The sequence below is a fragment of the Triturus cristatus genome, chromosome 2_2 (genome assembly GCF_964204655.1).
Source record: "Triturus cristatus chromosome 2_2, aTriCri1.1, whole genome shotgun sequence".
Classification (NCBI taxonomy): domain Eukaryota; kingdom Metazoa; phylum Chordata; class Amphibia; order Caudata; family Salamandridae; genus Triturus; species Triturus cristatus.
This window is the reverse complement of record NC_140582.1, coordinates 715,635,451-715,662,499: the sequence shown is the minus strand read 5'-3', so window position 1 is coordinate 715,662,499 and position 27,049 is coordinate 715,635,451. Positions and strand designations below refer to the sequence as shown.

The following is a 27,049-nucleotide window of genomic DNA, read 5'->3' as shown; positions in this document are numbered from 1 at the left end:
ACAGTAATGTGTACATTTGTATTGCTGTGTTCTCTGTTGCCAGGCTTTACCAGTATAGTAGTGTGTCATATGTGAGACTTTCAGATTCACGTTGGGCATGCATTGCTTGACTATAATGAACATTATCACTATTTATGACGTAGCCTCACTGCTGATCCTCCTTCCATCCAAGCACATTCACATGTGTGCGCTTCGCGATAGCAACACTTTCAATAATACCTCACACCATTGACATGAGCGCATATCCACAACCTTGACAACGACATGTGATGTTGGCCATTCAATGTTTTCGAACAGCATCTCACTAGCGATAGTAGCCGCCCTCCCGGTACATGCTACATTAATGTAAATTGCGCATTCTGCGATGTCAAAACTGCAACAGAAACACACATAAATACACTTCCTGGCCAGGCAGGAACTGAACAACGCCCAGGTCCCCGGAACTATTATTCACACCCCGACGCTCACCTGGCATATGCAAGCCCAGCCCACTTTGCGTACATATAAATAGGATAACTACGACGCCACATGTCCCAGTTCTTCTACACTGCCTCAGGTGATATGGCCGCATCCACCTCGCATATCACAATGCGCAATAAAAAAGGGATCCATAAGGCGTACACCATCGTCGCAATCAACACTGCACCTGAATTGTGAACACTGCTGCCCGTCGTGTTTGGACACACAACAATGACAGCAGGTGAGCAATTGGGCCAGGGTGCACAGGGGCTGTAATTGAGCGTGAAGCTGCGGGAGGGGTGGGGTGCATCAGCCTGGGTGCGCAGGTACAAACAAGCGATATTGCCCTGCTTAATAATGTGTTCTCTGACCTCATTCAGTCACATGTCTGTCTCATTTTAAGGACCTGCTGGACCTTACTGTAGGCCTGACCCAGCGGGCAGCTCTGCCCTACAGACACGTGTTGAGCGCAGTGCTGCGGGAGGGGTGGGGTGCATCAGCCTGTGTGCAAAGGTGCGAACAACCGATGTTACCCTGTGTACCGATGTGATCTCTGACCTCATTCAGTCACATCTCTGTCTCATTTTAAGGACCTGCTGGACCGTACTGTTGGCCTGAGCCAGCGGGCAGCGCTGCCCTACAGACATGTGGCGTTGGCTTTTTGGGCACTGTAGTGAGCTGATTTCTAAGTGTACATGCACACAGGCTTGCGCCACTGCATTACACGCGCACATTATGCTTCTACCATGCGCTCTGTTCCTTTGTATGTGAATGTTGGCATAACATATTATTATTTAACCTTGTGTATTCTCGTGCACTCCAACTCCTCTTTGAACCACAATTACCACTAACAGTTCGAAGATCGTACTTCAAGAAGGAAGGATGCACTCAACTGGTGTTCTCTATTAACGTTGAAAGAAACCTTCATTTACCTCAAGACGTTTCCAACATTATATTTTGTATCCCTTTTCAGTCACTGGGTTGGTGGAGCCAAAATGGGCGGAGCGGGTACTCACCCTGTGATGATGCCCTGGGCATTCTGACGCCTTCCACCGTGGTATCAAGACACCGTCCCCGACCGGAGACCTGCTGGGCCACCCTGATAGCGGCACCCCGGAGTTCGCACCGGCACGTCCTTGGATACACCGGTTGTGGCAGGTGAGCAGTCAACCCTCGGCGCGCAGGAGTTGCAATTGAGCACGGTGTGGAGAAATGGGCTGGGGTGCAGCAGCCTGGGTGCAATGGTGCAGGAAAGCGATGTTGCCATAGATAATAATGTGATCTCTTGCCTCATTCATATCTCTGTTTCATTTTAAGGACTTGCTGGACCACACTCTTTCTCGCGGACCCCAGCGTCGCAGACACACGGGTGACGGGAGGTGAACAGTGAGGGCTGGGTGCAGTAGGCCGGCGCTCTGTCTCCTCCCTCTGTTCTTTTCACTCTCCCTCCCCTTCTCCCTTCCACCCACTCGCTCTCTGTCCCATTCTCACTTTCCTTCGCTCATTCTCACTACCTTTCTTTTTCTCTTAGACATGGCACACATACTTATGTTCTTTTTTGTCTTGCAGGTTTTGTACGCTGTTTCCGGAGGAGTCCCACCCACTTCTTTCATGTTTTACTGTTGTTCGAATAAAGTTACATTACCATTTATTTGTGTTGTGTTAATAAAAGTTATTTTTTTTACCAATAAATAACTGAGTGTATGGGTCTTCTTTTTCTGACAATACTTGTCTGTAGTTTATTGTGAAAATCTGCGGTTGATAGTAGGTTATAAGGGAAATTTTGTTTAATTTTCCGGTGCACCTACCAAATATAAACCAACAGACTATTACATAAATGAAATGTGAGTAATTGCACAACGACAAGAGTTCTATGAGTGTATCACTTTATAACACCATGAATACTGCCTGTGTGATTTCAGAACCAATAACGCACTGTCTAGGGCCACCGAGGCTTCAAGGACTGGCGAGGCCCACCCTGCATATTTAAATAAAGCCCCAGAGGTAGCCGATCCCCGGTCTTGAGTTGGCCTCGAAGCCCCCCGAGCAATTCGTAAACAATACCCGGGGAGGTGTCGACCCCTAGTCTGCAAAACGTCTCTGTGCCCTCCCGCGCCTTATTTACATGTGAGATTAAGATCCCCAGTGCTGCAGAGACCCCGCAATATAATAATAGGATTGGCCCTGGAACATTACCCACCAGTGGGCTCATTTCAATGAACGGGTGAGACCCCGCTTCATTTTTTGTTTTCCTCCATTTTTACCATCCGGTTCTGCTTTATTGAAACAATACGAGGTTTTCCTCCTCTCGCTTCAACGAGGCAAACAAGAATTTACTATCACAGGGTGCAAGCAATGCTCCCGCCCTGTAATAGCAAACATAAATGTCCCGCGCTTGCACACCCCGAGACATTGTATGACCTGCGCCTGGGAGGTGGCGCTCCATGGGACTATGATGCTTTGTTTAATCCATAACTACAGAATTAGTATAAACGCATACTAACACTACTTGCACATGTGTGGTACAGCAACCAGAGTGTAGTGAAGAGGCAGAGGAAGCCCAAAATCAAAAAATATAAATCCTACCAGAGGTAGGATCACATAGTTCGATCAGCCGACGACCCTGGGATGAGTAGAAACAGATTCACCAAGAAAACGGGTCTTCAGCACACGACCCTGGGATGAGTAGAAACAGATTCACCAAGAAAACGCGTCTTCAGCACAACACAAGCAAGCGCAAACTCTTGGTGAGTGCTGCCTTCTTTTCACCTTCTCCCACTCGTAGCCAAATTTATGTGGTGAACAGCAAGACAGCAGTGGATCCGATAAGTAGATTTATTGCAGGAAAAGAAGACAGCTTAAACAACCACCAACAGGAGCGGACACCAAGGCATCTGTCTTCTCCAGCACAGTGTACAAACTCCCCAAGATTCCCCTCATGACAGCCCTACATTCCAACATTACATACTTACATTATAGTATCATTACATACTAACATTGTACTATGACTTACATTGAAATAGTACACAGAGCACATCACTTTACAGCAATGAGCTCATGGTTTAATCCCCAAGTCTTCAGACCAGTAGGGGTGAGTAGTTCGCTTCCCACTCCCTGTATAGTATAAACGCATACTAACACTACTTACAGTTATACTACAGCGGCCAGTATGCTACAGCGCCCACAGCCCATCACTTTACAACAATCAGCTCGGTTTGATCCCTGAGTCTTCACACCGGTAGGCGTAGTATTTCGCTTCCCACTTCCGGTATAGTATAAACTCACGGTAGAGCTCAGCAGTTCGCTTCCCACTCCCTGTATGGTATGCACGCCTACTAACACTACTTCCACAGGTATCCTACAAACACCAGAGCACATCACTTTACAGCAATGACCTCCAGGTTTAGGCTCTAGGTTTCATACCCGACTGTAGCAGCATCTCATCTCAGCACCATGTCACTCTGAGCAACACCGCACTTTCAGACCGGTAGGTGTGACTACTTCGCTTCGCACTCCCCCACAGAGGTTGCAGTGCTCCTATTCTCCTGTTTCCTACTCTTTTTGCCCTTTTTCCCCCTTACTTGCTTCAATGGAATCACAAAATAGCGGCCAACACTTCCTAGTTCCAACCGCTCACAGAGCTCACAACCAATAGGCAGCAAGCTCGTGCTCGTGACGCCTCCGCCAATCAGATAGCAGAATTCCCAAATATCGATATCTGTAAATTTCGATAGTTCTCCAAAACTACTGAACGGATTTACACCAAATAAACAACAGTGTGCTTTCTATTATTATGAAATCTGTTTATTGGCATTTGTTGATATAGACATAACATACATCATGAATGTAATAGCCCACAGGCAATGAGTCCGGTACTCAGAGGAGTATCCGCTAATTGTGAACGTGGTGATCCGCCAGATCCAGCGCCACTACGAGGCGTGGATTGATGCAATCAAATAAGTATCAGGGCCACCGCCCGCAGTTGAACAGATTCATGTAACAGCCGAACTTAGAACACAGAAGATAGATTAAACAACAGCAGTCCATCAGAGACAACAGCAGCAGGTTCGATCTTAGACCATACGACCCTCAGGATACCCCCCCCCGGTCCACCCCCCCCCAAACCCCGGCCCCCCCATCCCCCGTGACAGGTCATACTATGGGAGGCAAATGTCAGTGTCCGCACATCCCCCAGGTTCGATTGGGACCTCCCCGTCAGTCCCCGGAGTGGATCTCCCAGGCGCGCCTCCATTCCCCTCCCCACCAGGAAGTGGCACCGCAGTATGTGTCCCACAGAGTGTCAGGGCATCCCCATCCAGCCGCATCAGGACCTGCACGTGTACGTCCCATTGACTCGCTATGGGTGTGAGTCTGAGGCCTAGCGTTTCCTCCCGCAAGAGAGCTGTGCCCTCCGCCCCCACCCACACCAGCAAGGAACTACGCCACGCCTGCACCCGAGGGGGTTCAGGCGCCTTCCAGCGCTTGGTAATTAACCGCTTCGCCACAATCAGGCCCAGATCGAGGAAGCGACAGGCAACCTTCGTGGGGGGAGTCCTACGAAACAAGTGCAACAGACAGGCGGGCCAATTTCGCTGCGCCAGCGGACCGGCGCAAGTACGTAGCGCTCCATGCACCGTACGCCAGTATGAGTCGAGCACTGGGCAGCTCCATAACATGTGTACTAGTCCAGCATCCAGAGCCCTGCAGCGTGGGCATTCAGCGTCCGCCCGGTGGAAATAGCGATTAATGGAGTCGGGAGTGAGATATGCTCTGTGTAGTATGAAGTACTGGATTTGGCGAAACCGCAGATTCCTGGGGATCCGTGTAGGCCCCCGGAGCGTATCCCTCCATTCCTTGTCGGTCAGGGGACGGTCCAGGTCCACTTCCCATTTACCCCGTAGCGGAGACAGGTCCGCCGCCACCAGCATGCGCAAGGAGGCCGCGAACCAGCGAGTCATGTGGCCGCCCCGTCCCATGACGTGGAGGTACTGCATCATGAGGTGTTGCGCCGGTTCCTCCTGAAGAGCACCCCACCGACTCGTCAGCGTCGCGACCAGCGAGCGGTGACGGAGGAACTGACCGGCCGGTAGCCCCGTCTCCTCCGCCAGCTGGGCGAACGGTATAAGCGTACCGTCGCGGTAGAGGTCCCCCAGTGTGCAAATGTCCGCCGCGTGCCAGTCGGCAAGCTCTGCCGAGCGCAATATCCCACGACCGCTAGGTGAACCCTCAATCGGCATGGCAGGGGCGTATGGAATGTGTGACCGTGTCAGGTAGAGGGCTCGCCGATAGCACCGACAGGCCACCGCCACTAAAAGGGGCCCTGGCTTGGTCACTCTGGCCGTCGGATGGAACAGCGCGATGACATCTGTCAGGGGGAGCGGCGGCTCCACGGACGCCGTGTCGTCCCTTTCCCGGTCGGCCAGCCACCTGGCCACCCATTGCAGCTGTGCTGCTAGGTAATAGTGCGCAAAACAGGGCATCGCGAGTCCCCCCTGACCCGTGGGGAGGTATAACTTAGAGAGCGCCACTCTGTGTCGTGCGGTGCCCCATACGAAATCTCTAAGGGAGCGCTCCAGGTCGGCGAAGAAGGACGCCGGGATATAGGTCGGCAGATTGGCAAAGTAGTAGAGGAGTCTGGGCAGGGCCACCATCTTGATCAGTGCAATGCGACCAGTGACTGCAAGGGGAAGGGTGCCCCAAAACCGCATCTGGGCCCTGATCGCCGTCACCGCCCTGCCCAAGTTACCCTCCACTAAGTCGGCGGATCGCCGATACACCTGAATGCCCAGGTAACGGAAAGTGTCTGGCTGCCACCGGACAGGCACACCTCCCAGTTGAAACCGGGGGTCTAATGTATCATCCCGGAACGGGTAGAGACACGACTTGGCTGCATTCACCCTTAACCCGGAGAGCGCTGCAAACTCCGTGAGAACCCGTTCAAGGTCCCCTGAGATATTCGCCACATCCCGCACGAAGATCAAGAGGTCATCCGCATACAAGGAAACCTGGTGGGTGGCGTCGCCCATTGGAATGCCATCCGTCAATACCCTCCGCAGGGTGGCCGCCAAGGGCTCGATGGCAAGCGCGAAAAGGAGGGGTGAAAGGGGGCATCCCTGCCTGGTACCGCGGCCAACCGAGATGGCCTCAGAAACGTACGGGCCAGTTCTCACCCGGACCACAGGGTTCCGATAGAGGAGCGCCGCCATTTGCAGAAATCCAAGGCCTAGACCGTAGTGTGAGAGGGTTGCCACCAGGTAGCCCCATTCCAAGCTATCGAAGGCTTTCTCGAGGTCTAACACTAGACAGCCCGCCCGTGGCCAGTGCTGCGCACCGTGTACGGCTACCCGGAAGAACCGGCGAAGATTGAGCGAGGTACTGCGTTTCGGCACAAACCCATTCTGGTCCTTGTGTACCAGCACAGGCACGGTAGGGGCCAACCGTTCCGCTAGGACCTTGGCCAGGATCTTGTAGTCGGTGTTGAGGAGGGCGAGGGGGCGATAGGACCCTAGATGAGTAGGATCGCGCCCTGGCTTGGGGAAAGAGATCAGGTAGGCTTCCCTCATGGAGGCAGGCAGGGTGGCCTCCTCAAGGGCTGTGATATATAACGCGTGCAGACGGGGCACCAGAGACTCCCGGTATGCTTTGTAGTATTCTGCCGGGAGACCATCCGGTCCGGGCGCCCTGCCAGAGGCCAATGAGGCCACTGCGTCTCCTATTTCCTCCAGAGTGAGGGGACCCTCCAGTGTTTCCTGGTGGGCGTCCGGTACTGTGGGGAGGCCAGCAGCCCCCAAGAACAGATCCAGGTCCTGTGCCGGTCGTCGTCCCGCCGAGGTATACAGGTCTTTGTAATGTGCCGTGAGCGTCTGGTGGATCTCCCACTGCGTGTGTACCAGCGTGCCGTCCAGTCCGCGAAGGGAGGCTATTGGCGCATAGCTCGATTCCTGTCGGAAACAGTGTGCTTTCTAGATCAAGACCCTTCTCCCTGCCAAATTTGGGGCAATTCCGTTCACCCGTTCGACCTGTAGCCTTGTCTAAAGTTTCCTATGGAAATTAACATGGAGAAAACACGTTATGAGACCCCCCTTTTTTCTCAGCCCTCCCCCCCCCCCCTTGATGAATCACCCCAAAACTTCCCACATAGGAGCTGATATGAACAAAAAATTAGTTTGGAAAATGTCATGAAGATTCATCAAACGACGCCAAAGTTATAAGCAAAACAAAAAATGCTCTTCCTATGGAAACTTGGTCCTATCTATAACTACCTACTGGAAACTGCCAGTAGGTAAAAAAATAAAAATAAAATATATATATATATATAGAGAGAGAGAGAGAGATAGAGATAGATATATATGGTTATAGTGTGTGTGTATATCAAGTAGTCAGTGCTATGGAGGTTCTGCAGCTGTTGGAACCTTGAGGCATAAGGCATACTCCGTGCCCTATGATTTCTGATAACTGAAGTGTAAAAGTGCACTGGTCTTTATCACGTAGCAGTGTGAAGTGCAATTGCTGAATTTGGCACACAGCTCAAAAGGTGGTAGATAAGTAGACACATAATTAGGTTACGGAGACGTGGCATGCCTATAGTAGTTTTTTAAACGAGCAATCTTTCTCGATGCATTTTCTGACAGACATACATATAGTGAGTATTCAGTGTATGACAGATATCAAATTCTTACAATTACCCCCAATAAATATAACGATTAGATATAATATGATAAATTAAGGGCAAAAAACCCCCCAAAATAAATACTAGACAAGTAAAATTAAAATTAGAATTAATGTTGTAATAATATGGTAGGCAATACTTGCACAGTTTGCTGTATCATGCTTATTAATAAGTAAAGAGAAAATCCGTATTCAGTGGCACGAAGAAATTAACAAGCAGCAAATGGCTTTAACTTAATGAAAGGCGAGACCTATTGCATTTTCAATGCTTGTTTTCAATTGTTTTCCTGCTCCTGCTGGACTTTCGCAGTAGCATTCAGCTGCTGTGACTTCATGGGTGTATATATCCCAAAATGACCAATAGAGGGCACCTAGTTTGACTTGGTCAGCAATCAGAGATCTTGATGTCTAGGTTCCAAAGCAGATGAAATTTTAGAACATATTTTATGCTTATATCTGGCATTGTTACATTTACAACAAAAGGTTTTTACACCGACTCTTTTAAGAGAGTGGTATTAGAATGGTGAGAGAAGTGACAATGTATTGTGTTTATAACATAGAACTGCTAGTAAATTAGTAGGGTGTATTGATTTTTTTTAGAGCAGTTAATAACTATTTACAAAAGTAAAAAAGTGTTATTATGTTCTCTGGGATATTTTAACAATTTGAATTGGCATATTTGAAGATTTGCATATTTGCATAATGTGAATTGGACTGTGATTAATACATTTTTAGTTTGCGTAAGGTCGGCCAGCTTCCTTGTAATACTTGTGAAGATTACTTTGATTGTTGTGACTTTTTTTTTTCCTTTTGCCTTTTTATTGACGATGTCACTTAATATCATTGTTTTTTAATTAATTCCATAAATACTACCTACCTATCAGTGGTTGACTTGTTCCTGGACAATAAGCATTTATGAATTAGGTGTCCTACTAGGAGGATACCTATTGCCTGAAGCAGACAAGCACTGTTAACGATGAGGAGAGGCATACTAGTTTGCCACTTATTCACATCTATGTATTTGGTATGAAATATTATGCTGTGAAATAGAAGTTTATTAAATTTGATAAATTGATGGTATTTTTAATAACGCTGTTTTTCAACTTGTAGGTTTCCGTGGGGTTCATAGTGACTCCAGGAAAGCCCCCACTGAATTCAAACAGTTGTTGAATGAGTTCCTATGTGATTCCTCCGAACCAACATGGAAAGCAACAACTAGGCTGCTATCATTTTCAATGCACAATTCCACCCTGATGGCAGATTAGTGAGAATAACTTTCACAAGCTTGGGAAAACACCGCTCGTTCAGATTTGGAATATATTAGCTGACTCTCAGAAAACTGTAACCCATCCCTGTGACCTAATGGCAGCACATCAATGACATGTCCAAACCAAGACACTATCCTTTGTAGACCATATTTCCTGGACCTTTGTAAATTTATGTTTAGCCCAGTTCCTTGTGCTACCTTTTTTAGTCGTCGCTATTGACTGAGGTGAGGCCTGCTGGTTAGACTCCTAAAACTAGTTACTGCCTCAGTCTCTTCTAATTCTGTGGACTCTTCCGTAAGGCTTTCCCACCTTTTTTGATCAGCATGCAAGGATAATGGATTTCACAAGTTCATTAAATAGTACTTATGAGAATTACTTGTTACTCCACCCCTTTTCAGCCCGTTCCCTCCTCTATGTTTCTGAACCAAAGCGCCCTGACACTACAGCAGGGAAATGTTTAGGGATTCATAAAAATCAAAGTAAAAAGACAATACCTATTGTAAACAATGAAAGATGAAGTTTATGGTTCAATGCACTTGTAACTTCTTTCTTTTACAGTGTGGTGTGACAGCTAGTGGTGGTATCACAAAATAAAACTAGCGAAAAAATATTGTAGTGTCTATCTACGTACGTTAACATTAACGGGCTGTGCTCAGTTGCAGTTTTATTATTTTGTATTTATTAACATACATTTATTTACGTTTCCTCTTTGTTCCCTTGATCTTACGCTTTCAGCCATGCTGTGTAAACTTTATATGGCCAGTCAGCAAATCTTATTCATGAAAATATCTGTATCAGTTTCCATTGCAACAATACTCCCTGGTGGTATTTATTGTATCTATGTTGCGGTTCTTACAGGTCTTTGCAGAGTCCACAGAGGTGCTGTTCAGAATCAGAGGGGGCCTATCACTAGCATTTCAACTTACCGATTCAAATGGTAAGTCCACATGGTATTGGGAATAAGAGCACACAACAAAGTGGGCATTATTACTCCCTGTTTAAAGGAAAGCATTGCTGAGCATTTGGGAGGAAGGGATCTCTAAATAGGCCTAAAAAGGGACCCTCGCCCTATTTCCTTTGCCTGTACTCAATTGACCCTCGCCTTGAGCTATCTATATCAGATGCAAGTACCAGCTCCGTGGCCTACATGAGTGGCGACAAAATGCTGTTCAGCCTCTTGGATTGCTTTCCTTGCATATCAGATCTCCTGGTGTAGAGCACAACTCGTTCTGCATGAGGCAGATCTCTTTCGTATGAATACAATAATTTTATAGAGGCGCATTCATATAGATGCACATCTCGTTTATCACGAGGACATTACTATTTGTGATGAACATGGTGATGTGATTAATATTGGTAATTTATACAGAGCACACTTCAGAGTGAATTATCTCTAGGCGCTACATAAATGGGTGTTGGTATTTGTTGTCAAGAATGCTCATGTTATTGTGCTCGGAATAGGCTGAGCCAGATCTGACAAGACTGTAACTTTCAGCATTCATGTTGCACTCATATTTCTGCAGTGAATGCACCAGTTGCTAAGTCATCTTGCCGACTCGCAAACTCTTTCTTATGAACACACAAAAATAACTATCAATGATAAAGTGCAGCTGTGCAGTGAACATTGCTGATTATTGAATGGCTAACCCAAATGCATGATTAACGACTGTCCAAGCCATTTGAGAGTCCGTCAGTTCTGACTGCACTTAGTTGAGATGAAGGGCTATTTTCCAATTCTTGTAATAGTCTGCAAAAGAGAGAACAGTATTTGTTACCTCCAAAGAAATGCTTGAATGTCGCTTTTTCTTCCTGTCAGGTACCAGCAACAGTTCAGATTTTGAATCATAGGTACCTTCACTTCCATGAACAGCATAGAGCCATATGTTATATTATGTTTATTTGTATAGCTCACTTATCACCCGAGAGGGTATCCAGGTGTTTGGGCAAGGTGTATGGTCCAAAGGTGCTTGCGGAACTTCATAATCAAGGAGGAGCTTGTGTTATTGCGTTGAGTGAGGTCGTTTCATGTCTTGGGTGCGATATAGGAGAATGAGCGACCTCCAGTTTTGCCTTTTGCGAAATCAGGCGTATGTGCAACTGAGAGTGAGGCAGAGCGTAGGTGTCTGGTGGGTTGGTGAAAGTCTATGTGGCTGTTCAGGTATTCTGGTCCTGTGTTGTGTAGGGCTTTATATGTGTGTGTGAGAAGTTTAAATTGGGTGCATTTGTGAATTGGGAGCCAGTGAAGCTTCCTTAGGTGCGGTCTGATGTGGGTGCGGCATGGGAGGTCAAGTATGAGTCTTTTGGCTGTGTTCTGGATGGTCGGGAGTCGGTGTACGAGTTGTTTGGAGATTCCGGCATAGTGTTGCCATAGGCCAGCCTGCTGATGAGGAGTCCTTGTGCAACAGTCCATCTGGTGTTCTGATGCAACCATTTGAAGATCTTCACAATATCACAGCATGCGTAGGATGTGGAAGCAGGAGGTGCACACTGCATTGACTTGAGCCATTATGTTGTGCCTTTCATCGAGGATGATCCCTAGATTTCTTGTGTGGTCTGTGGCTGTGGGTATTGGTCCTAGCTCCAACGGCCACCAGGTGAAATCCCACAAAGGGAGGTCTTGTTGCCGAAGACAATTACGTCTTGTCGGAGTTGAGCTTCAGGCAGTTGGTTCACATCCAGTCTGCTACAATGGTGATGCAGTTGGTGAAGTTGATTCTGGTGGTGTTTGTCGTGTCCGTCAGCAAGAGGATGAGTTGTGTGTCATTGGCGTGGTAGAGGATTGTGATGGCTTGTGGTCGGATGACGTTGGCGAACGGGGTCATGTATATGTTGAAAAGAGTGGGGCTGAGGAGCGAACCCTGTAGGACATCAGTTTCTTGGTCTCTGATGTGAAGGGTGCCAGCCTAACCCTTTGGGTTCTTCCCATGAGGAAGGAACAGATCCATTTGAGAGCAGATCCTTGTATGTCAATCTCGTGGAATCTTCTGATGAGAGTTTTATGCGAAACAGTGTCGAAGGCCGCAGAGAGTTCGAGCAGAATGTGGGCCGCTTTTTCTCCTAAGTACAGGATTTTTCGAATGTTGTCGGTGTCCACAAAGAGGTCTGTGGTTCTTTCTGAATCTTGATTGTGTCTTGTCTAGAAGATGGTGAAGTTCGAGGTGGGTTGTGAGTTGCTTGTTAATGGATTTCTCAATCACTTTCACTGGATAGGGGAGCAGAGAGATGGGTCAGAAATTACTCAGTTGATTCAGGTCCGCTGTGGGCTTCATGAAGAGGGCGTTGATTTCTGCAAGTTTCTATTCATCCAGATAAATGGTGACAGCCATGATGGAGGTGTTGATGATGTGAGTCAGGGTGGTACTGATTGGTGATGTTCCCAGCTTGTAGATCTGGTGGGGGCATGGGTTTGTTAGGACCTTTGAGTGGATGGTCTGCATGATCGCCACTGTGTTGTTTCTGGTGAGGGTTGTTATGTTATGTTATGTTAGGAACATTTGTAGTGCGCACAGCTGCCCCAGCTAAGGGGCGTCCTGGCGCATGACAAGGTAAAACACAACTAACACTGAGCATGGAAACAGAGAAAAGGGCGCAGCTAGTAAGAGGGAAAAAATTAAAACAAGAAGGTTTTTATGACTTTACGGAACAAAAGAAGGTCTTCCATCGAGCGAATCTCAATCGGAAGAGAGTTCCAAAGCACTGCTGCTTTTACCCGGAAGGACCGGCCACCAGCTCGGCTGAGCTTAAACCTCGGGACCAGAGCGAGCGCTTGGCCCAGTGATCTCAAAGAGCGGGTCGGAACATAGCAAGACAAGAGATTCGAGAGGATCTGGGGGGCTGATCCCTTCAAGATCTTAAAAGCCAGACATAAAACTTTAAAATGAATTCTTGTCTTAACCGGCAGCCAATGCAAAGATCGAAGGGTACTAGAGACAGAGCAGGACCTGGGCAAGCCAACTATGGCTCTAGCTGCGGCGTTTTGGACACGTTGAAGGCGGGTGATTTCTGCCTGGTTTGCCCCTACCAGGAGAGAGCTGGCATAATCCAGATGAGATATTACTGTTGCCTGAACCACCAGCTGCCTGGTAAGGGGGTCAAAAAACGTCAGGACAGGTCTTAAGCCCCAAAGGACCCCAAAACAGCAGGCCGCGGTTTTCTTAGTGTGCCCGACGAAGCTAAGAGTGGGATCCAACCACACTCCCAAATTTCTCAACTCCGTTACCGGAATTGGAGACGGCCCAAGCTCCGGAGGCCACCATCTGTCCCCCCAGAGTTCCTTCCCCTTCCCGACAACCATGACCTCGGTCTTCTTGGCGTTGAGCTGGAGACAGTTGGCATTCATCCAGCTCGCCACCGCCCTCAGTCCGCTCTGGAACCTAGGGGCATCCTGCTCAGCATCCCCGCTGATAGTAACCGCTAGCTGAGTGTCGTCGGCATAAGAGACCATAGTCATGCCCCACTGCTTGACGACATCAGCCAGCGGTCTCACGTAAAGGTTGAATAACGTGGGACTCAGCGAGGATCCCTGCGGCACCCCCAGGCCCAGAGGATGGAATTTGGACTGGTACGGTGGTATGGCAACGCAGAAGGAACGGTCATCGAGAAAGGAACGGAACCACTGTAGGGCGAGCCCACCAATGCCTATCTCCTCCAGGCGCTGCAGAAGGATGCGGTGTGAAACAGTATCGAAGGCGGCGCTCAGGTCTAATAATACTAGCGCCGCCGTCTGTCACACATCCAGCACCATACGCAGGTGTTCGGCCATGGCGAGAAGGGCTGTCTCCGTGCTGTGCCCAGCACGGAACCCGTTCTGGGTAGCATCCAGAGTGTTGGCTCGGATAAGATGGTCAGAAAGAACCTGGTTGACGTGGGCCTCCACAACTTTTGCCGGCCAAGGGAGCAAGGAAATGGGCCGGTAGCTCTCCGGTTTTAAAGGATCCAATGAGGGTTTCTTCAGGATAGGAGAGACCACTGCCCGCTTCCATTTAGCTGGAACCGTGCCCGTAGCCAGCGAGATGTTAATCAGGGAGCACACCATGGAGCGTCCCACAAAAGACTGGTCCCTGAAGAGGGCAGGTCTTAACGGATCCAAAGGTGAACCAGATTTGATTTTCTGGGCCAACCTATCAAATCCCTCAGGTAGAAGCATGGGAAGAGAGTCCATAGTGGGGAGGCCAGGGATAATATCCAGGGCCCCCGGTGGGGGCCCCCGTACAGGGAAAAGCCCGGTAGATGCCCTGCACTTTCTCCAGAAAGAAAGATGCCAAAGCCTCACAGTGAGAGGTAGAAGCCGTTGCCGGGGAGGAAATTCTTTTTGCCAAAAGATCTTTGAGGGCCTTAAATATGGATTTAGACGGGTTAGTACTTTTGCGAAATTCTACCGAGTAGAACGCCGCGCGGGCTCTACAGATGGCGCGGTGATAAACCTTAACGGAAGCCAGATACAACGCATTCTTGGCAGTATCATAAGACCTCCGCCACTCTCTCTCGGCCCGCCTACAGCTCCCTTTCAAAGCACGAAGGGCGCTGTCATACCAGGGGCTCGACTCACTGGAGCTAAGTTTGCTTGCCATGATGGGAATCAATGAGTCAAGCGCCCTGGTAATCCACTGACAGAACTGGTCATAACCCGTTTCTACGTTGTCCAAGGGTCCTAGCGGATCTACAGCCAAAACGTGGTGTAGGTCCTCTAACCTAAGTTTGTTCCAGTGCCTTCTAGGGACTAATCTAGCTGGGGGAATAGAGGGGATCTCTGGCAAAGGGGCCCGGATAGCCACTAAAAAGTGGTCCGTCCACCCTAGGGGTGAGATGGAAGAGACTGTGGCTTCCGTTAGATTGGTAAAAAAGGGGTCCAGTGTATGCCCTCCTACGTGGGTGGGTTTTGATACCTTTTGAAACAGCTGAAGGGCCTCGAGATCAGCTAGAATATTGATGACAGCCGGCACGCTCTGATTGTCAAAATGGAGTTTGAGATCTCCCAGGATGGAGAAATTGGCGCAGCCAATTGCCAGAGAGCTAACGGCGTCAGGGAAAGCTTCTCTGAACGCAACGTCACTGCCTGGGGGTCGATATACCACCATCCCCGAGATCGAGAACTGGGGGCTGATCAAGATCTTAAAAGAGGCGCTTTCGCACCCAGCAATATGTAAGGCATTCCAGCTACAGGAGAAGCTAGATTTAACAGCAAGGGCAATACCCCCGCCTCTAGTTGGACGATTTAGAGTGAAGATGGAGTACTCAGGGGGGAAGGCCAGATTAATAATGGCTGCGTCGTCCTGAGGTTCAAGATGGCTTGATGGTGTTGCACCAAGGACCTGACATTCAGGCTAAGTACTCAAAGTACATGCGCCGAGCCATTGCTCCGACAGGCGGTGTTGGAAGGCCTCTAGCGGATGTGAACGGGAGAGGCAAGTGCCCATCTCATGCAGGCACACCAATATGGGCCGCTTAGAGGATGGATATGTGCCTGATCACACTTCGGAAAGGTCAGTCCAATGGACCGCAGAGTCTCATTGGAGTAGGTGATCATCACAACACCAGAGAGAAAAGTGCCAAAGAGAAACCCGCTGCGCCCCGCGCGTCCCAAGCGCGGACGGGCAGGACTCTGGCAGGACTCTGGCAGGACTCTGGCAGGACTCTGGCAGGACTCTGGCAGGACTCTGGCAGGACTCTGGCAAGACTCTGGCAAGACTCCGGCTAAGCGACGGCGTCCCACTGCGCGACCCCGCTGCGCGGGGGGGAGCGACTTTAAATAGGCGTCCCGCGAGGCTGTCCGAGCGCAAGAACGCTCACAATGGCACCCGCCGGGAGATGCAGTGCCCAAACAAAGATGGCGCCCAACCAGGACTACCCCCGTGACCCGGACCCACCAAAACGGCGGTGTTTTTTCAATCTATTAAGTGCGGTAAGAGGGAGGGGGAGCACCCAGCCTGGTCCCAGTTAAAAGCAGGGACAAGTAAATTAAATCAAACACAAATGCAAAAAAAGGGAATTTTTAAAATAACCGAGCGCTAGCAGCAGCGCAAGCGCAGCTATGCAGGTACCTTGCAGGCTAAGCAGGTTGTCCAGCTCCAATTAGGAGAAATTGCCTGACTACCATTTCATGCTGTTTATCACCCGTTTTCTTTGTAGGCACCTCAGCGCCCTTTTCAGGAGGTGCCTGGCTCCTGTAGCAGTGGGCGCCATCTTTTAGTGGGTATTTCATACCTGTTTTTATTGCTTTTATGCTTTGTTTCCTCGCCTTTTATTTTAACTTGGTTTTAGTTACCAGTATCTTACCTTGACTGGGGAGCCTGGTCTCATTCTCTCATTATAGGAAGTACAAACAAGCATTGAAAATGCAATAGGTCTCGCCCTCATTTAAGTTAAAGCAATTCTGTTTGTAATTAGGTTGCTTTTTAGCTTTGCTTTTATTAGTGTTTTTCAAACTTTCATGTACATAACATGCATATGTATGCGTATATGTATGCATGCATTTATATTTGTATTTATATAGATATGCAGATGTATATATATGTTTATATATGTATGTATGTATATACATATACATATATATATATGCATATATATATGTGCTTATGTGTGTGCATAGAGAGGTAGAGGGGTAGTAGAGGGGGATAGAAGGGGTAGAGGGGTAGTAGTGGGCTAGTAGAGGGGTACTGGGGTAGTAGTGAGGTATTGGGGTAGTAGTGAGGTATTGGGGTAGTAGAGGGGTAGTGGGGTAGTAGAGGGGTAGTGGGGTATTGGGGGAGTAGAGGGGTATTGGGGGAGTAGAGGGGTATTGGGGTAGTAGAGGGGTAGAAGGGTAGTAGAGGGGTAGTAGAGGAGTAGAGGGGTAGTTGAGGGCTAGTGGGGTAGTGGGGTAGTAGTGGGGTAGTAGAGGGGTAGTGGGGTAGTAGAGGGGTAGTAGGATAGTAGGGTAGTGGGGTAGTAGGGTAGTGGGGTAGTAGAGGGGTAGTAGGGTAGTATGGTAGAGGGGTAGTAGAGGGGTGGGGTAGTAGGTTAGAGGGGTAGTGGGGTAGTAGGGGGGTAGTAAAGGGGTAGTGGGGTAGTAGGGTAGTAGGGGCGTAGTGGGGTAGTAGGGGTGTAGTGGGGTAGTAGAGGGGTAGTAGGGTGGTAGTGGGGTACTAGAGGGGTAGGGTAGTGCAGTACTGGGGTAGTAGAGGGGTAGTGGGGTAGTGGAGGGGTACTAGGGTAGTGGGGTAGTAGTAGGATAGAGGGTAGTAGAGGGGTGGGGTAGTGGGGTAGTAGAGGGGTAGTGGGATAGTAGGGGGGTAGTAGAGGGGTAGTGGGGTAGTAGAGGGGTAGTAGGGTAGTGGGGTAGTAGGGTAGAGGGGTAGTAGGGTAGAGGGGTAGTAGAGGGATGGGGTAGAGGGATAGAGGGGTAGTAGGAGGATAGTGGGGTAGTAGAGGGGTAGTGGGGTAGTAGAGGGATTGTGGGGTAGTAGGGGGGTAGTAGGGTAGTGGAGTAGTAGAGGGGTAGTAGGATAGTAGAGGGGTAGTAGGGTAGTAAGGTAGTGGGTTAGTAGACGGGTAGTAGGGTAGAGGGGTAGTAGAGGGGTGGGGTAGAGGGGTAGTAGGGTAGTGGGGTAGTAGGGGGTAGTGGGGTAGTAGAGGGGTAGTGGGATAGTAGGGTAGTAGAGGGGTAGAGAGGTAGGGTAGTAGAGGGGTGGTAGAGGGGTAGTAGAGGGGTAGTAGAGAGGTAGAGGGGTAGTAGAGGGGTGGGGTAGAAGGGTAGAGTAGTAGAGGGATAGTAGAGGGGTGGGGTAGTAGAGGGGTAGAGAGTGAGTAATAGAGAGTGAGTAGTATGCCAATGCCAAGTTACACAGCGCGTGTTTCAACAAAATAAATACAAACTCAATGTAAGCAGCATTTTTAAGAAACGTGCCGGTTAAGAATAAATAAATAACCATTTTCGATGCTAGGAGCTGCGTACTTCCAAACACTTCAAACCCCGGCAAGCTGCGAACTTTCAAAGTCCTCAAACCCCGGCAAGAAAATAAATACAAACTCAGTCTAAGCGGCATTTTTAAGAAACGTGCCGGCTAAGAATAAATAAATAACATCCATTTTCGTTGCTAGGACACCTTCCACGCTGTACAGGAAACAGCATTTTCGTTGCTAGGACACCAGAATGCAAAATGGCGTCGGGCTGTCCACAGTCCCTACGGACTACCGACACGTGCATGCTGTTTGCTATGGACAAATGGCAAGAGCAGCCATGTTTGTCCATGCAGACGCGTGAATGCAAGCCCTCGGCAGAATCGATTCCAAAAGGTGCTCTTAATAGCGAGGGCAGCGCATGCGCTGCTTTCGCTAGGCGAGACCTAAAAAATGAATTCTCGTCAGTTTGCGCAGCAGACAGCTTGCTTTAGTTGAACTTGTTGATGACAGTGTATTGAGAAGAGCAGAGTATCCGGTTTTGTTCGTTGTTTAGCATTAATCAACTTTCTAATACTTCTAGTGAGTCATATGTCTGTGAATCTCCTTGCCCTTCAGCATGGCTTGATGTCTCCATAGAATCCCACTCTTTTCCCTGCTGTAAGTTCAGTTATCTAATTTTGGTTTGTTTAATGTCTATCTGTGGCTTATCTTTGTTTCTGTGATCTAATGTCTGTGGCATCCCATCTCCTTCCAACTCCTCAGAATGTAGTAACCTAGTGTTGTGGGAAGTGGAACGATGGGTGCCTGTATGTATTAGTGGGTGTGCTTGAGTGTACACGCAGAGGAAGCTGAGTGAATGCTGATTGACATGATCCCAGACAGATGATCCACATTGAAACATTTGGCTCTCATTAATGTGAGGCATAGAAGAAACCGTCTTCATTCTTGATACAGTGGAAAAATGCAGTAAATAACATACTGTTGATGTGCAAGATATACTGAAAAGTGTGATATAGCCAAACTTACATTTCAATCACAATGGACAAGATTCGACTGAATGAGAAGGGGAGAGCTAAACAAATCTATTTAGGATGGAAGACTGAGTTGTGTGGCTACGTAAACCCTATTTGTAGCATATTATAATCCATTGTCATGTGTGCGGGATGCTGCTTTCTTGAATGTGTTTGGATAATGTTAATATACATCACAGTCCTTGACAAATGTTAATGTAGTCTGTGTTTTGTGTGTCGTGTTATGTATTAAGTGTTTTCACTTAGCATCAATGCTCTAGGCCTGAAGTTGTAGAACTAATGAGAATTAAGAATTCAGAGCTTCCGAAAAAGCATTATTTTCAGCTTGGATTTGTAAACAGGATGTTCGAGCACATAGACCTCCATCTGCTGTATTGAAATAGTAAAAAAAGATGATTTATGTAGGATAAGGGCATATCAAATGCTACTTATCAGAAAATGCAGTTGTTTGTGTATATATGTATTCTCGGATAGGACCCCCTCGGTTTACCCTAGAAGACTAAAAGATCCTCTGGTAGGTTCGTTGGATTCTAAATACCCCTTTACTCGTGTAAGTACAACTCGGAGGAGGGACTGGGCAATATCTGTCAGTTTTCATTATCTCTGCAGAGTCAGAATTTGCTTTTGCTCTCTATGCGGAACTAACTACGGGGAGTCCATTAAAAGTTGCAATTAGTAATCCACGACGAATTTGAATAGTGTGTGAGAACTTGGCCAGTCCAACATATGAGCAAAATAGAAACTGAGATTGCCCCAAAAAACTAAAATAAAATTTAGCCCTGGATTGCTCACACAGTTTAGTGGGTCATAAGTCAGTCTAATTAAGCTATGTGGGATTCTTGCAACCCCAATTTGTGTGTAATGATAGTGAAAAGTGAGTAAATCAGATGTATAAGCAAGCATTGATAGTGCTAAGAATGGATTGAGGATCAGTGAACGTCTTTGCGGTCACATGAAGAGATTGAGGCTTAAGTTATTAGCACTCAGATGAAGACCTCTCGAAGAGTGGGTCAAGGTGCTAAGGGTGGGGGAGGGGGGAGGGGGTTAAAGGAGGATTAGAAAAAACCTTGTCAAATGTTCTGGTGTCCGTTGAGCAAACTAATTTAGCTTTTTGGAGAGTGAAGGGGTTAAGGGCAGGAAGGCAGCCCTTTCAAAGACTCGCTCATGTCCTCCGTGCTGATATTCCACATAGACAAGAGCCGACCTTGAGGCACAGTATTTGAGAAGGGTCAAAGAACCATTCATATTATATGGTGCAACGGGCTTTCAACATTCTTATTTGTTTGAGAATAACTGTCTTTTATTAGTGGTAGATGGATTAGCTCAATTTATTTGTGTTTTATGGGAGGTAAAGAGGACAGATAGCAAATAACTAGTTAGATTCAATTGAATGTTTTTATTTCTTCAAAAATGTTAAATATATTAACTTTACTGGAAGACCTTTCATCATATTAAAAAGCTAACCAATTCTCTTTATTTGGGACAGAGCTCTCCACCAGAAACACATTGTCAAATGCCTTGAAAGATCTCTCTGCGGCACTCTCTTCAGACTCGTTGGTGCTCAGCATTTCCCACAGCTCCTTGTACGTGTGGCCTAACAAGAGCACTACTAGTACAGCCACAGAGCTGAGCGATGACTCCGCCTGCAAGGACATCATGCAGTTTATTCAGTGAGTGTAATTGAACCCCATACCTCATCCATCACAGAAACTGCTATGGTTCATTCCCAATGTAAATTACTGTTTGTGTTGAACATTTCAGTGTTGAGGAAGATGAAACCAGACGAAAAGCAACAAAAAAGAAGGATAGGCAGCCCCACGATATGGTATATGCTTTATTCAGTTTTACTGTCTGTGCTGTGTGATGTTAGTTTTCTTGTGTCATTTTTATGATTCTATTGTCTTAGGATTGAAATGCCAAATAATTGCTAATGATGGCCACTAAGGGCCCGATGAACAAAGGGCAAAGTTGCCACTCAGGACCACTTTTACATCCTTTACTCCAGGAGCTCATTACAACTTCCAAGTATTTATTTAAACCAGGGGTTTCTGATGAGCCGCCAACAGATAAGGAAAGGTTAATGGTGCATGCTGCTGGACATAGAGTGGCCATGAAAGTTTGAAATCAGTTGTGAACAGTTGCCATGTCGTTTGGAGGAAGAGACATCGCTATTGAGCAACAGTGCCATTGAATAAATACCATCATCAATAAGAGGCAAAGGAGTTGTTGGAAAGTAGATTATTATGTGGTGTGGTTGTGAGACCTCACATAGTAATAATGTCACAGTCTCTATCAGGTCCAGTTAGGTTATTTAATAAAAATGTTTTTTAGCTCAGTCCTGGTTAGGTCTGGCACAGAGCAGTCAGCACTCCCTCAGGATGCGGTAGATGCTGAAAATACTGAAGAGGTGTGGTGAGTGTTCCTTGGGCCAACCTTGGCTTGGTTCCACAAATGTCAGGGGTAGACGCCGGTCTCAGGCCTTAATCTTCCACAAGGTGCCTGTGGAGTCCAGTCCGGTCCCAGTCGCAACTGGTCTTCCGATTCCAATGGTATCAGCGGCAGGGACATCTTAAGGATTTTGGGGGCCCTGGGCCAAACATATTTTGGGGGCCCCTGTTTAGAACAGCTTTGAATTTATGATCCAATTTGAGCCCCTGTTTCCCACGCAGTTTCTGCTTCCTCAGCTGCACTAGCGGTCCACTTTGCATCATAGGCAAACAGACGCGTGCAGCTGACAGCGGTAAGATTTAGTGTTTCCAGCCCTGCTACTAGGTTTTTAATACTTTTTAAATTGTATATTGTGTCTTAATTACTCTGTGCTTTTTAACAATTTCTTCTACCTGCGCGCACTTGTACTTTACTTGATTCTGATTGCCTGCACCTCCTTAGCTGCTCCGATTCGCATCTCGCTTTTTCTCCAGTCCTGGTCCGCCGTGGCTGATACGCCGATTGTGCGGAGGGCTGGGGCTGCTATCGGGCTCCTCACTTCCGCCCACGTATTTTCCGCTTCCTCAGCTGCATTAGCGGTCCAGTTTCATCAAAGGCATTAGCCTATATATTCCCGATGCAAACGGACATGTGCCTTCGGCGCGCCGCTGGTGTGCCAAATGCAAGGCCCTCTGCGCCCGTCAGCATCCCGGAGGCGTCTGGCTCTGGCCATGCTGCCGAGTTCCCCTCCGGTGAATTTCTTCCACTATATTACAATAGGGAAAAACTGCTTAGCCTTTGGCGGCTACATTATGTCAATGTACAGCCGCTGATCCGAGCTTGGAGGTAGACTTTCGATTTAATAAGTGCAACTGGTCTCTCCTCCAGCCTAGGAAACTCGCATCCAAGATCCTCCCACGCAACAATAAGTGTAAAAACAATAAGAAAACAGAGGACTTAAAGGCCACCCTTTTAAATTGTCGTTCTACGCAAGAGCATGAACCACACATTTATGACCTACTTTTAGACGAACAGCCTGATCTTTTATTTCTCACTGAGACCTGGCTGTCTGTAGCCTCCAACCCTACTATCACCTTGGCCATCCCTACGGGTTATAAAATCTTTAGAAGAGACCGACAAAGTGGGAAGGGGGGCGGTGTCACCATAATTTACAATTAAAAACTAGACTGCTCTCCCATACCAATGGAAAACATCGAGGGTGCAGAGTCCTTAGGCTTCTGCTGTACCTTATCCCCCCATCATAGCATAGCTGTTTTTCTGATTTACAGACCTCTCGGTGCAATTGGAAGTGTTATTACTATGCTTAATACAGCCACCACCTCCCTGGCCTTAAAATACAACAACTGCCTTATTCTGGGAGAATTCAATATGTTTATGGACAATGGAAAAGACCCTCAAACAATTTCCTTGTTTGGGACGCTGCAGGCCTGCAACATGTTTTCATCTATTTCTTCGGCCACCCATGAGAAGGGCCATACCCTAGACCAAATCTTTCACAACGTTCACATATAAGCAAGCCTTTCTCTTCCCATTACCTGGTCTGACCACCTCCTATTAAAATGTGTCATTCCCAACTCTGCCACAGCCCCTCGGGCTCACACAGGGCAGAGGGTCCCTAATTACAGGACGTTCCATAAAATATCCATCCCGATGTTAGCAGATGCCCTCGGTTGTTCCTCACTGGAGCTGTCTGGCTTCCCCGACTCAGACACCCTCTCAATAGATTCATAGCTCCGTACCAACATTGGTACAGTGGTACCAGTTGTTTCCCGCTCCTCAAAGAGGTCGGCCTCACCAGCTCCGTGGTTTAACAGTTCCCTCAGATCTAGCAAAAGAAATTGTAGAAAAATGGAACAGAAATTGCGTAAATCCTATCTACCTGAGGACAGGAAGGTGTATAAAGACACCTTAAAAGCTCATTACATTCTTGTGAAGGCAGCCAAGAAAAACTTCTTTCAAACCAAAATAGAAAATGCCCAAAATAAGAGTAAGGAAATCTTTAGCATAGTTAAATCCTTTACTGTCCCGAAAGCAGGCACAAAGGAAGGGCCATGTACGGAAGAATGGTTTAAGCAAATAGCTCAATTCTTCCACAAAAAGATCTCTGTGATCTAACAAGCCTTCAGTAACATCTCAGAGGAAGAACTGACCTTCTACCTTAGTTCCAATAGCAACTTTCACCTCTTGGATCCTCCATCTTTACTAGTTTCTCTGAGTTTTAGCTTGAAGAGTCACTGACCCTTCTCCAAAGCATTAAGTCTGGCTCTCCTACCGACCCATGTCCAGCGAATATCCTGAACCTATTAGCTCCCACCATAAACCCCACGGTAAACCAGCTCTTTAATGCTTCCCTCCCCTCAGGCAACATGCCGAGATTATGGAAGAATGCTTAGATTCTTCCACTGATGAAAAAGGCTAACGCCAAACTGACGGACGGACCCTGCCAACTACAGGCCAACCTCCCTTCTTCGTGCCCTCTCCAAAGTAATAGAAAAGCATGTAAACAAGGTCCTCCAAAAACACATTGATGATGGGAAGCTCCTTCATGAGTCCCAATCTGGTTTTAGGGCTAACTACAGTACAGAGTCCGCTCTACTGGAAGAGACTGAATTTCTCAAGGGTAAGCTAGACCAGGGAGGCAAGACTGTTCTGATACTGCTCGATACGTCGCCGGCCTTCGATATGGTCCCACATGAGAGGCTCCCGGAGAGACTTGCTAACATCGGTCTGGGGGGGGACTGCCTTTACAATGGATGTCATCCTTCTTGGCAAATAGATTTCAGGACATCTGGCTCCCCCTTTCTCATCCCCAGTTCCGGCCATGAATGTAGGTGTCCCTCAGGGCTCCATTCTCAGTCCTACCCTTTTTAATATATATCTACCCCCCTTGCATTTCTGGTAGAGGAATAGAGCGCCAAAATTGGTTCCTATGCTGATGACACTCAGCTGATTTTTACATGTGAAAAAGGAACTGACTTTGATGGTGCAATGATCAGGTCTTGCCTCACAAAGGTTTTTAACTGGCTTAAGATCAATCAGCTGAAGTGCAATCCTGACAAAACTGAAGTTATTTTCTTTGGTAATCCAGAAACGCCTGACTGGAGCTCTTGGTGGGCAAAAGATCTGCTGCCCCCGCCCACGGAAAAGGAGAAAGTCAAAAATGTAGGAATTGTCATAGACAAGACACTCTCCATGCGCTTTCCAATACAAACTCTAACTGGCGCTTGCTTTGGCAAACTCCGGATGCTAAACAAATTCCTGCCACTGTTACCGCATGAGAGTAGAAAGATCGTGGTGCAGGCTCTGGTGACATCAAAGCTTGACTATGCCAACAGCTTGTACCTCGGTCTTCCCAAAGCCCTTTTCCAGCGCCTACAAGTAGTACAAAACGCGGCCAGAGCCATCCTGAGACCTAAACCCAGACCTAGTATGAACCCTATTCTTAAGTTTCTATACTGGCTCTGCATAAAAGAACGGATCAACTTCAAAGCGATGACCATCTTCTTTTAAGCTTTCCACGGCTTAGGAGCCGGTTACCTAAATAAGCGTGTTAATCACTGCACAACATCTAGACCCCTAAGATCTTCCAATGCCTACCTGGCCATCGTGCCTAAAATATGCCGTGCCCGCACTGGAGGCAGATCCCTCTGCTTTCTAGGCGCAAAATTGTGGAATAGACTCCCTGAGTCTCTGAGACTAACCACAGACCTACTCTCTTTCAGGAAGAACTTAAAAACCTGGCTTTTTAATAACTGATGGGTCTTCTACACACGTTGTCCTCCCGCTGTCATGTGCCAGGACACTCTAGTCTGAGTGGCTGCGCACTTTATTAAATACATTATTTAATTTAATTTCATTAGGTCCCTGACAGTGCAAAGGAACACTCGTCCAAGTTCTAAGGGCCTTATTTATGAGGCCTTGTTTCACTTTTAAGAAGCCGGTGTGTCACTTTTTGTGACTCACCGGCAGTGACAAAAATGTGCCATGTTGCGCCCTATTGGCAAAGTGACGCATCTAGGCAGATGCGTCACTTTGTAAACCCCTGCACCACATTATACCTGCGCCAGGTATAATGTATGCAGGGTGGGTGTTCCCCCGCAAAAAGCCTCGTAGAAGTGGCACATTGAAATCTATGAAAACTCAGTGCGCCACTTCTAGGAGGCCATTGCGTCAATATCTTACACCTGCCTCACAGCAGGTGTAAGACTGATGCAGGCCCTTTCACATGGGGCTTCCCCCATGTGAAAGGACACATTGCTGGACTTGTGTCTATTTTCAGACACACCCCAGCAATGCATCAATTTTGCGCCTACAGATACGCCAGAAATACTGACGTATCTTTAACTCAATGCGACATGATGCGACATACAGTAAATATGACGCATCCGTCATGTCGCAAGGAGGGTGCACTAAGAAGTAACGCATCCCTGTTTTCACACAGCGATGCATCACTTCTCATAAATAAGGCCCTAAATGTGTTTACATCTAATATTCAGGGATAGGTATGTGTGTTTTCAATATTGTAACACAGCAGCAGCTCTCCAATATTACTGCAAATAATCTCTGTGAAACCCTCCCATTTCTTATATGTTAGGCCTTGTTTTGATCTAAAAGAAACTTTTTTTCTGTATACTGCATGAAACATAAACACAACATTCGCAGCAAAATGGCTGTACTAGACTCTCACACATCAGGCACATCAAACATAAATTAAAGGAAAACAGTATTTAAAACAATCCGTTTAAGAAATAATCAAGGTCATTAGGGCAAAACTCTGGAGAATGGAGCTGACTCTGTCAGGGGGCCCCCTGAAAGGCTGGGGCCCTGGGCCAGAGCCCACTTTGCCCCTGCATTAAAACGTCTCTGATCAGCGGTTACTTGAAGGTAAGTAAATCTTCCTTGTAGTGGGTCCAGGGTCCACTTTGACTTTAGCTACGGGTTCCCTGACTAAGAGGGGCACCTTGTGTAGGTCAGGACTCAGTCTCCCAGGGTCCACTTTGGCATCCAGTGGTGGGCAGGTGTTCCTGGGCAGCTAGACTCTTGAGGATACAGGCTTTACTTAGCTACTGTGGTCTTGATGCTTAACAGAAGCATCAGGACCACAATAGCTAAGTAAAGCCGGCATAATCAAGAGTCTAGCTGCCCAGGAACACCTGCCCACCACTGGATGAACAGCATTTGCTTTACTGAGGTGGCAGCCTCTTTGAAGATGGCCATTCCCTGGTAGTCATACTGCTGGAGGAGGTCACACTTCCTGCCACCAGCAGTTCTATTGGTTCTCTGTACCAGGGAGCA

The 27,049-nt window shown here is 47.5% G+C and overlaps 1 protein-coding gene across 4 annotated transcripts in view; it reads left to right on the top strand.

Annotated features, from left to right (window-relative positions):
- The window catches only part of UFSP2 (UFM1 specific peptidase 2), a 184,292-nt gene that overhangs the window by 15,713 nt on the left and 141,530 nt on the right, over window positions 1-27,049 (top strand). For 2 of the 4 annotated variants that reach the window (XM_085641940.1, XM_085641938.1), the window contains exons 2-4: window positions 10,254-10,332; window positions 20,793-20,976; window positions 21,068-21,131. In XM_085641940.1, the coding sequence (XP_085498066.1) occupies window positions 10,254-10,332; window positions 20,793-20,976; window positions 21,068-21,131 (327 nt within the window). The remainder of the gene's footprint in view (window positions 1-10,253; window positions 10,333-20,792; window positions 20,977-21,067; window positions 21,132-27,049) is intronic. The other 2 variants (XM_085641939.1, XM_085641937.1) reach the window with 1 other exon arrangement.